This window comes from Rousettus aegyptiacus, unplaced genomic scaffold (assembly GCF_014176215.1).
Source record: "Rousettus aegyptiacus isolate mRouAeg1 unplaced genomic scaffold, mRouAeg1.p scaffold_m13_p_3, whole genome shotgun sequence".
Lineage (NCBI taxonomy): Eukaryota > Metazoa > Chordata > Mammalia > Chiroptera > Pteropodidae > Rousettus > Rousettus aegyptiacus.
In genome coordinates, this window is record NW_023416306.1 from 162,416,517 (window position 1) to 162,428,630 (window position 12,114).

The 12,114-nt window shown below is 36.0% G+C and overlaps 1 protein-coding gene across 2 annotated transcripts in view; it reads right to left on the reverse strand.

Moving 5' to 3' along the window:
- The window catches only part of GALC (galactosylceramidase), a 50,161-nt gene that overhangs the window by 27,202 nt on the left and 10,845 nt on the right, over window positions 1-12,114 (reverse strand). For both annotated transcript variants that reach the window (XM_016123819.2, XM_016123818.2), the window contains exons 2-7: window positions 8,913-8,981; window positions 8,597-8,660; window positions 6,964-7,077; window positions 4,949-5,088; window positions 3,022-3,060; window positions 199-329 (exon numbers count right to left, since the gene is read on the reverse strand). In XM_016123819.2, coding sequence (XP_015979305.2) covers window positions 199-329; window positions 3,022-3,060; window positions 4,949-5,088; window positions 6,964-7,057 — 404 coding nt within the window. In that variant the 5' untranslated portion in view covers window positions 7,058-7,077; window positions 8,597-8,660; window positions 8,913-8,981. The remainder of the gene's footprint in view (window positions 1-198; window positions 330-3,021; window positions 3,061-4,948; window positions 5,089-6,963; window positions 7,078-8,596; window positions 8,661-8,912; window positions 8,982-12,114) is intronic.

Here is a 12,114-nt window from a genome sequence, read left to right on the forward strand (position 1 = left end):
ACCAAAACGTTTCATTGTCATAGAAAGACCCCAAAATATATATGTTTCAAAGACAAAGAAATGAAATATCAGTTGTACAGGCTCTGGTTAAATAAATACAAGAGAGCTACTTTCTGAACGTGTAATCAAATGGGGAGGAAAGGGCAATGACAAAGGCACGGTCAACGAGAAATTCAGATTTCAAAGTAAAACACTTACCCTATAACATCAATCGCTTTCATGAGCTCGGGGTCAAGCAGCATAGAAGCAGAAATGGGCTCCCAGAGATTATCACTCGCTATGATTTTCACATGCTGGAGACCTTGATAGTTCAGCATTCTTCTTAAAACCTTTCAGAGAGAGAAACAGAGTATAGGATAGGTTACAAATGAGCTCTCACCTGTTGAATCACAACCAGGATAACTAAAGTATCTTCAAAAATCAGCATTCTGGATGATAGTGTCAATATTATTTGCCCGTAGAAGCATGCCTCCTGTATAAAATAAAGGCATTATCATTAAGATCACCTACTTCATGGGAATGTGAAAAGAAAATGAACAAACTCAAGAGGTAAAAATGTTTACCTCTGACTCGAAAATGTTTAACCATAGAAAATTTGGGTGGGAGGATAGAAAGTTAATTAAAAAAAAAACAAACTCATAATACTACTACCAGAAATAACCACTATTATTTTGGTATACATTCTTTCAGTAATTTTCCTATGAAGATACAATAATAAAATTGAGATCATACTAACCATACCATTTAATGAAATGCTTTAATCTATAATTTTTTTCACTTTTTCCAATGTCTTCAAATATTGTGCCATTACCAAAAACATTTCAGTTCTTAATATTTTGTACCATAGTATAAATAGAAATAAGAAACATTCCATTGTTCCCCTTAAATCTTTCACAGGCTTTGACAGGATAGGCAATAAAATCTACCCTCAGGACAATTTACTCTTGAAAATTGAAAGTAACAAGCTAAATTCTCATAGGAAATAAATTGACAAAGCACAGAGTGCCTACTCCAGTATTTAGTACTGTACTTGGGCCCCATGGGGACTCTAAAAGAAACACAAGATGGGGTCCTCGTCCTTAGGCAACAAACACCCTCACCAGGACACTAAAACTAACAGGTGTACTAGAAAATCGGCAAAGACGTATATACCAAAATGTATGGATTGCCAACTTGCTAAAGAGCAGAGAAGAGGAGATATCATTTAACCCGGGAATAGAAAAATTAGATTTCAAAACAGAAATGGTTCTTGATGAATGGATATGAATAAGCCCACTGCTGTAATACCAACAACTTGGAACAGTCCAGCTCATAGTAGTAGGTGCTCAGTAAATATTGATCTAATTAATTAAGATAAGAAAGAACAAAGATTTTCACAACCTCTCTTTTCACATTATAACTTTTCTACATCAGGAATTTTCCATTTAATGTGCTCTTTTAGGAAGCAAATAATTAAAGCTCTAGTCGATTCCACGTTGTTACTTTAAATGGATGATTTCTCAAAACTGATGTACTATAGAATTTTAAAACAAGGTCCAAATTAGAGTAGCAATCTAAGTTCATCTTTCACATGAGGTTTCTAGGGCACTCTGGAAGCAATGTGAACAGATCCTTAATAGTAAATGGAAACCAATTCTCAAGATTCAGAATTGAGAATCCCTATCCCTCTATTGGGAGACCAATCTTGAGCTTCATCACCAGGAAATTCTTTCTTATTCTTACAGAGAAAAGAGAGAGCAAGTGACTCAAACTTGCATTTTTCACTATGAATCTATCTAGTTTGTCTAGTGCTATTCCTAGACCATCACCTCCAAAGTTGCTTACATGTTATACAGTACATTCAAATAACACGCCAAAATATACAAGCCTATAAGCTGCACTTTTAAATAAGTTTCCATATCAAAATCAGTATAAATAGCAGCATTCTCAGAGAAGAGTTTATTTGCAGTGGCATACCCCTACTGTAGCCACTTGGGGAGCTCCTCTGCATCCCATCTTGAAGACTGCAAGTGTGTGTCACCTCCTCTAACAGACCTCCCTTGTCCACCCGGGCAGAAATGTCATCTCCTCTCTGTACCTCCCGAGAGCCCTGTATACATATTATTCTGTTAGGGAAATAATGACTGGTATTTTAATTGTCCACATGGAACTCCAGATCACCCAAACATGAACTCCTTAGGGAAGAAACAGTCATTTTTATCCTTGTATTCCAAGCATGTGCACAATGCCTGACAAACTAGGTGTTGAGTAAATGCTAGCTGATCAACTGAATGAGTAAACAAAAGAAATTTAGTGCTTGAAACATAAGTCACTCAGTTGGAAGAAAATGTTTTAAAAACTGAAACAAAATATAACCACAAAATTATATTTTTTAGAGAAAAGACACATAAAATAAAACAAATGGAACTGAAAGGTAAACTAGAGAATATCTCCACCTAGAAGTTAAACTACTTTTGTTTTCCAAGGACAGAAGGGGTTATTCTCAGATTCCCCTTCCTGAAAAATAGCAATAATAGTATTTATCTCATAAGGGAAGTAGTGAGAATTAAATGAAGATAAATATTTAGGAAAATGGCTCAAAAATCACACACTTTATAAATGTTTGTTACTACCTATGTTCTAATTCCAAATAGAAAAATATAATACACTCCAATATATTGGCATTCCAAAGAAGACAAGGAGCCCATGTACTAGAAATTTTGATATGAGACAATAAAAAAAAACTACACTTCTTTAAGGCCTAAAAGTCTAAAATAACACAACTGTTTTTATAGTGATTATTATAATTCCACTAATAATGAATTTTAAAATCGGAAAATTCAACACAACTCTTCAGGCGAAGGTAATTTGGGGTTTGAAGGGAATTACATATGCTTTATCAGGAATGTTAACATTAAGATTTTGTTTGAATTTTATGTCACAACTCACAAAACAAGTAACAGTACTACTAATTTCCATGGAAACATAAAGGAATTATTCACTAGTAACTTAAAGATTAAAACATTTTAAAGTTGTACAGACCTTGATATAATTGATGTCGAATGACCTCTCATTCCAAATCTGCAAAAAAAAAAAAAGTCAAAAAGTCTGAATTAAAAATGTTAAAGTGTCATAAAGTAAACATTATCATTAAGCTGCCGCTCCTTTCATCATCTTTCCTATCACCTGGAAAGGTATTTTTCTTACTTTATGGAATGTCCTGGTTATAGAATTTAAAGATATTTATAAAGCAATAAATCTTTATTTTAAAATTAACTTTTTAAAATTAAAAATACTATTTTTAAAACGCTTAAAATACTGGATGGGTATTATTTTAAAATCATTTATTTCAGAGACGCTAAAAATGGAATATTCATTCATTCGTTCGACAAATACCAACAATGCAACGTGTGCCGGGAATGACACGAGGCTCTAGAGACCGACAGACCTGGCCGGGGATGGCTGTAATACTTCACCACACCTGAAAGCAGGAACACACACACACATCGTGTAGGAGTGACTCTTTTTCACACACAAAGAGAATCACAATGGCATGCTATGTCACAAAGGGAACATTCGCAGATCTCTTAGGTTCAGAATCACGAAGCATGGGGATTTAGAGTTGACAGAGAATTTCCGTGATGTTCATCTTGCGGCTGAGAAAACTGTTAACAACAGAGATGAGCCCAGAGTCCCGGCGCTGGAACTCTTTTTACGCCAGTGATACAGGAAAGGGCTCTTATCAAAGAAGCTCCTCGCCACAGCATGTGATTACCAAGTCATCAAGAGTCTAAAAAAGATGTGACTCACCCATTATTTACAAGAAACAGTTTCTAAGTGTGACTTTACCAAAATAAAATGCTATTAGACCCAAACCTATAGTTAGTCTCACTATGGGTTAAAATATCCTAACGCGTAAGAAATTTCTCAAATACAAACTAATTTGCAGTTATAATTTGGAGAGGAATAATAACACCAAGTGTACTCTTGCTTCTGGGTTGCAGCCCGTGGCTCATCCTCATGTCCTATATCATCCATGGCACCACAGTTTATCTGTTCCAGTGTCTGGTTCTCTCACTGAACTCCTCAAGAGCTTATTAATCCTGGTGTTCCTAGAACATAACAGTCATTGTTCCTGCCGCATTGCAGGAGCTCAATAATTGCTTGCCAATTGCATGAAAGCTTTATAAATCAGTTTTGACAGATGGCATATTAATAAACAAAAGTATGAAGCACCACTATATGTGTGCTTAGGGCTCTGTAGGGTACAATGAAATCTGAGGCATGCCTCTGGCCTGACAACAGACCAGCTACCAGCTACAAAGACAAAATATCATGTTTGACATTTTTTAAATCATTAAATAACGGTTTAGGATAAGGGTGCGCAGATTTCCACCAGCCTGACAAATCTGGCATGCCACTCCTATTTTTATTGCCTGAGAGCTAAGAATGGTTTTACAGTTTTAAACGGTTACAGTTCAAATGGTTATATAATTAGCTACATAATATCCATAAGAACACCTCTTGAACCACAAAACCTAAAAAATTTCCTTTCTGGTCCTTTAAGGAAAAGTCTGCCTCCCCTGGTTTAGAGCAATGGAAGACTCATAGAGCAAAATAAGATTAATCTTTAAACTGTAATTATAAACATAGTATTATTGGAAGAACTAGAAAAACTCGAGTAAGCTTCAAAGATTTGAGCTAGGGTGGTACCAAAAACAGACATTTTAAAAAAGATTCAAAGAAGGTAAACAGTATGATTTTCAAAAGTGGGAAGAATTTGGATAAGCAAAGAGCAAGAATAAAAGGCTATATGTAGTTAATTTATGTTATTATCACACACCGAGAGAACAAATTAGTCTCACAACACAAAATGGTTAGTCAACAAAGTGCCTCAGAATTAAATTACTTTAAAAAAAATTACAAATAAATGTCCAAAAATTAAGCATGTTTTAAATATATTACTAACCCCAATGTAATCAATGTCCAAATCATGATAATACTTGGCACCCGCAATCCAGGTCACAACGTAGTAGGCAGTCAACTGAAGATTTACATAAGGCCAGTTGAAACCTTTCCCCAGCCATCCAGGGAATGACCATGGCAACCCTGCAGGAAAGGAAGAGGCAAAGGTAGAGTGGGTATAACAGTGCTGGCACTATTAAAAACAAAGCAAAAGATACCGAAAAGAACACAGGCAAAGCAAAAAGCCAATACAGATAGGACTAAAGGAAAGATTATGTACCATGCACACATTTTTAAAATCTCTTCCAGTTTATGACACTGTAATTCCTTATTGATCCTCAGAGTCAGATTCAACAATTCCAAATGCTCGTTCACGAAAAAGAAATAAAAACAAATATCAAATGCCTCTCTCAAAGAAATATACAGTTTAACTTAACATCTCCGAAATCTGCTATAGGAGACATTTCAATGTCCAATTTCTATTCTCTGAGGTCAAATCAAAAAGTTCAGAAAGGCTTATGCGTAACTACTCTCTGAGGTAAGTATAATATGAATTCCTCATTCATTACTAAGGCTACTTAAAATATAAATTAGGCAATCGAATTTATCAACACAAATACCAATGACTCAATAGGGAAAGATACCTTTGTTAAATGATATAGATTTAATATTCCGCATTTTTCTAATGCCTTAATTATTATTTTTAAGTAAAAAAATAAGGAGTAGAGAAGCACTAATTACAATTATAAATCCTAATTCTGTTACTAATATATTAAAATAAGCTCAATGGTTAAGCTCCTTAACTGTTCATATATTACCAGTCTAGTTCACTACTGAAAAAAATCAAAATCAAAATGACCAAATGCTTATTTTTCTAAAATCATGAGGAATGCCTAAGAAATATAACATTAAAATAATGGAGCATTTTAAAACAATGAAATAGCAAATACATTCTGAAGGCTAACCATGTGTAAGTCTTTGTTAGGATTAGGTTCAGCATGCCAGACTGTCTATATTTAAATGAGAACTGACCTTGAAAGCAGCCCAATGGGCCAGTATGTGAAGTCAATAATGCTTTTTACTGCTCAAAACATTTCTGGAATCTCTTATAAAAGCCCATTTACTAAGAACACACTGATTCCTCATTTTTTTAATTTAGAAAATTATATGCTCGTCCTTGGATTGTTGAAAATGACTTTTACAGTCACTTGAAAGCAAGTCTACAAAATAGATCTCATTAATCTCACTGAACTTAGTCTGAATGTACAAGCCAGTTTCAAAAATTCAATCTCATTTCAAATGATGAAATATGCCATCACTGTACATGTTTATTTTACAAGTATGTGTACATTGCTACAGAAGAACTCTGAAATAAATATAGTTCCATCTGAGAAATCATCTAATTATCCAGCCACTAGAACCTAAGCTTCACAAGGGCAGGAATAGGGGGCTGGATAGTTCGGTCTCCCCAGTGCCTAGAACAGGGACTGCCGCATCCCTGAGGTTCAAAACAAATAAAGAAACTTTTGTACATACTGCTTCTAGAAATGAAGCTTACTACTACATATGATACACGATTTTGCAAATAGTTGGAATATACTACTGTGTATAATGTACAATTTTATAAAAAGCATTGCCATCTCACAAATTTTGATGAGAAATTTTAAGTTTAGCATCAAAAAAAAAAAAAAAACCTACTAGAATGGAATAGGTTCTAAATCTGATTTTGCCATTTATTAATTATCTGACCTTCAGTTAGTGGCATAAACTCTCTAAGCCCGTACTGCTCCTTCTGTACAATGCGAAGAGTAATGCCTTCCTCCAGAAGTATTATAAAGATCACACATAGTATATAAGAGTAAAGAAGAATTGTGCCTGGCACATGTCTTGCTGCTGGTAGCATATGGTAGTATTCACAACACTAATAGTACTTTAGTGTTCGTAAAGACTCCACATACATGATTCAGAATTTTAAAGTTAAAACAGATTGCCAAAGGCATGGCAAACTTCACATCTTACCCATGAGTATAATATTAGGGTTCCGCTTCTTAGCTTCCTTCATTAACCACCACTCATATCCTCGAAAATAATTCTCTTCTAATGCATAGTGCATGTGGGAGGGCTCAGTGCCATCTGAATGAGAGAAAGCAAAAGAGAAAGGAAACTATCCATTAATGGCGCTTGAGAGGGCCACTCTCCCTGACTGATGCACATACACAAATTTCACAGAAGTAGTATGCCGGTTCCCATCCTGAAATGGGGCAAATAAGAATAATCTCATATAACTTGAAGATGGAAGATCAAAGCATATTATTTCATCTTATGCCATTATCCTAAGCACTGTAAATATCTTCAATAATAAAAGCACAACCTCATAGTATATGCAGTGATAAGAGAAGTGTTTTCGCCTCAAATAATTGAAAATTCCTAGGGCTACATTCTGCTGGGCATTTGGTCTCTCTGCGCTTTTTAAATTCCCATGTCAACTTTAAGTTCACGTCACCTCTACCTGCAGCTTCGCACACCCGGATGTGAATCCTGGGCACCTAAGCCCCAATTCTCATACTGCATTCTTTCACCCTATACCAGGCCTTGCTGTACCAAGACAACAGAGTTTTGAGTGAAAAAAGGAATAAGTACACGTTGCCATTATAAAAAATTTCTATACTAACCTCTATGGCGTGTCAAGGTAGGTAATGAAATGAATCTCCAGGTGTAACCATGCCTCACAAACACCTGCCCTTGTTAAGGGTCTCACAAGGAGAGAAACCCTTGCTTATTCCTTCTTAAAGGTAAACATCAGAATTCACAAGAACTGCCTGCTTCTGTATTTCTATCTCTAATTTAGCTACAGCAAATGTCAAATTATTAATTCTGCATAAAAGGATCTGACAATAAAATACAGGTCCTCTTATGAAGGGTTTTCTTTTGTTTTAATTTTGTGTTTCTCTTTCAACATAAGTTAAAGACTAATACCACTCCCACAGATATATCTGTTTAACAAAAATTATTCCCAAATCGCTAGCAGGAACACGAATATACAGACAATACTCTAGAGTTCACTATAATGGAATCTGACCTATAAATGACAAGCTATATTAAATTCCTTGTTCTTCTTCCTGGAAACCAGAGGCCTATAAACTTTTAATTAACTATATGTACTACACAAAGCCAATCAAAATGGCGACAATGAAGACTGAAGGTTTAGAGTTAAAAATAATTTTTTTAGAAAAGAGCTATGTATCTGAAATGATTGCTTATATTTTTTCCACCTATTTTATTTCAAACCAATAACACCTTACTTGTTTTATACACTATTAAAAGCTTTCTTTTTCTAACTTTTCAATGCATTTTAAACTGTCCCTGTGCTCTGTCTAATGAATATAGTTTATAGAAAACAGTGGATTTATTTACTACTGATTACTTCAACTAAACATACACTATAAAGTCCAAATATTATTTTTGATGGGAAAGAAATGCATATTTTGATACAATTTTTAAAATTATAATAAAAAAGGAATAAGGAACAATCTACTAAGCAATAATCAATATCAAGAAAATGTTGGTATCATTTATATTCCAAAGTCATAGTCCACAAGTTTAGGTATAGTTTCAAATGTTGTGGGGGAACCCATTTCCCAAATACTCCTACCTGTTGTCTGCCCGTCACCACCTATTTCGACTTTTAGAATATGCAAAGAGGCACCGAAGTTTGGCTGGAGAAAGAAGTAACAGTATTAATACCAAGTCACTGTTATGAAAGACAAAACTCTTCAAGACAATTACTAATTGCTGCTTTTGATCTTATAGATGAGAAAACCAAAACAAAACTTGAAATAAATAGCAACTTATCCCCAAAGTAACTTGTCATTAAAAAAAAAAAAACTAGAATTTTGAAGGTGACAAATTCTACAGGTGATATTCCCCATACTATCGTAGGTCCCATTAAATAATTATTTTTCCATTACCTTAAAGAGATAATCCAATATTTGAGAACGATAGGGCTCTGGGTAATTCACTAGAAGTCGGGAGGTTGCCTAAAAAAAAAGTGTTCGAAAGTATGAATAAAAAAAAAAATCATGAATACTTTTTCTTGGTGCTTTATGCGCTCCCCCTAGGACATCCATATTTAGCCAGCTCTTGGGCAAAGCTGAGCTATAGAAAGTCATATCCCAGATTATTTTTTTGCCTACATCTGTTTTGCCCACCATTGGGCAAACAGGGATATTGTTTGCCCAATAGCTAAAATACAGATTCCAAGCCACAAACAAGTTTCTCTCTTACTGAGATGAGGGCTGGCTGGGAGGTAAGCTTGATAAGTATGGATGAATCTTTTGATTACAAATTTATCCTGAGGACCTTGACTCACAGGGTGTTTATTAGAAGAAATGAAACTAGTTCTCTGTCTTAAGACCACTTGTCAACTACAACATCTGGGGGGCCAGGATGGGAAGGATGAATCTCAGGTAATTTTCCCCTCAACATCTTATAGGAAAATATTTATTATATGCAACAATGCTGAAAGGAACCACCACCCTCCTCTTCCTTATTAGAGATTTATAAGTGCTATCTGTTACTATTAAGGATGCCACATAATGATCACGAGGCCAAGCTGTACTAAGGAAACCTCATACAAGACCAGCATCAGAATGCATAGAAAGAAAGAACTGGAAGGTGCAGGGACCAACATCTGATACACCTAAAACATGGCTGATGACCGCTTGAACAGAGAAATGACAAAACCAGTAATTGAGCAACAACATATCCTTTGGGGAGCAATATAAACAAAGGGAAGGAAGGAGACAAGTTTTATCATGAAACTGGCATATCGCTAGGCTTCGAAGCCAGACAGGCCCTAAGTTCAAGCCATTGGCACCTTACCAGGTGTGAATGACAAGGGCACGATACTTTACTTTCATGGGGTTCAATGTTCTGTTTCATACTCTCACATATGCTACCTCTGACATTCTGTTTATGCCCATATCTATCTCCCTCACACCCAGAACCTCCCTAGTCTTTGCCACTTTGCCACTGAGCCTCGGACTCATGGAGCTACTCCTTAGCACTTCAAGCTCGACACATCCCCAGCCAAACATAACATTTTTTCCTAAATCTTTTCCTTCTCCTGCATTTGCTCTCTTAGTAAGGAATAACAATCCATCTAAACCATACACTTAGAGTTATCCTTTCACCAAACTTGCCATTCATCTTCAGTCATCAAGGCCTCTTTAATATGTAAAAAGTCCTCTTCAACCCCACTGCCTTCATCTAGGCCCTCCCCAATTACAGAATAGCCTAATGGTCTCAGAGTCTCTCATCTGCCTCCCTATATGCCATCCCCTACACTACTTGCCAAAGTAACCATCAAAATATAAAACTAATCATGAACCTAAACCCGCCAAGACCTCCTGTCTGCCAAGAGCTTTCGGGATGTTCAAATTGCTCAGTTTTATACCCAAATTATTTGGGTCCTAACTCTGACACTTCACCCTTTATCACTCTCACACCTTCTATCTAAATATATCTACTATTTTCTCTTTCTTCTATCTGGAACACATTCCACATACTCCTTTGGCCAATTCCAATTCACCCTTTGGCTTTTGGCTCAAACTCCACCTATCACAGGAGGATACCTCCTGCTCCTCCCATTGGTTCGATGTAGGTACCTCTCCTGTGGACTCCCCTGGCACCAGGCCCACATCTGGACCATAAGTCTTTTAACCCTAAGCCCTAATTACTGCTTGACTCTTCTGTCTCACTTCTAAGTTCCCTGAGGCCAGGGATCTAGTCTATCCCCATTTATTCTCTTATTTGATAAACATTTATTTAATACCTTTCATGTTACCAGTTGTTGCACTGGTACAGGCAACATAATACAGAAGTTTTGAGTCAGATGGATCTCACATCCTGATTCCATCATTTACAAGCTGTGTGACCAGGGGCTAATTAGTGTAAAGTGGGTTATCTGATTCATTCAGCTGTTCTAAAACTAAAATAAAATGTTTGTAAAGGACTAAGCACCGTAGCTCGCACAAAGCTCTCAATAAATGACGGGCATTGTATACACGAATTGTTTTTAATAATATAATCACTGTTTTCAAAGAACTCACAGACTAGCCGAGACCCAAATATTAAAGCAGCTCAATTTTTTAGGCTTATTGCAATCTCACTGTGATATTTTATAGAACCTATTACAAGGGACAGGCTAACTTCATGGTACTGATGACACATGGCTTAACCATAGTAAAAGCTGCCTTTCCTCTCTAAATTGTGAAAAGGTGATAAAGTTTCACTTAATGACAACATACAATAAATATATGTGTGTTTATCATGGAACTAGTGCATTAGGCCATAAACTGTTTCCTTGGTCTATGTTTTTTATATTCAAATTTTTGCTGAAGACAGTGGGTTTTCTCTTTCAACCCTGAATTGTCCTTGCTTGGATAATTATAATTTTTAAAGTATTTATAATGAACACTATATATGCATACTAATCTATCCTCAACTCAATGTAAACAATGCTTCCTGCCCTGCATTATGCCATTAGAATCATGTTTTACTATTTGGGAGAGTCATTTTGCCCTTTTTGCATGCATTAACACCAAAAGTGCCAACTTTAAGTAAATACCACATCACGATGCTATCACAAGCCCATAGTCACACCCAATGCAAAAGCATTAGTCAGTGGCCATAGTCAGGAGTAGTATAATCAAATGCTGAAATGTACCATCGAGCAATAACAAATTACCAAATTACTAATCACACTCCCTGAATAATGCCTGGGACTATTTACAACCATCTCAGGAAGAAGTCTCAGTATAGTTGCTGCTACACAGTAAGCTCTCAATAAATGGCACGCATTATATACGCAAATTGAAACACAGTTTTTCATTTAAAGCCCTTGGGATAACTTTTTCCTCCCTAATCTATGAAATAGGATAATATTAACCAAAATTAGTCATGTATCAGATGCCATTCTAGGTACATCTATTCATGCAAAACCACTACCAGGCAGGTATCACTGTGTCCCCAGAAAAGAAACTGAGACACAGAGAGGTTAGGTAACCCTCCCAAGCCTGTTCAGTGAGTAGCAAGACTCAGAATGGACCCCTGGCAAGATGCTCTTAAGTCCATATTCTTAACTAATGTGCCATAATGCCTTCCTTTTTG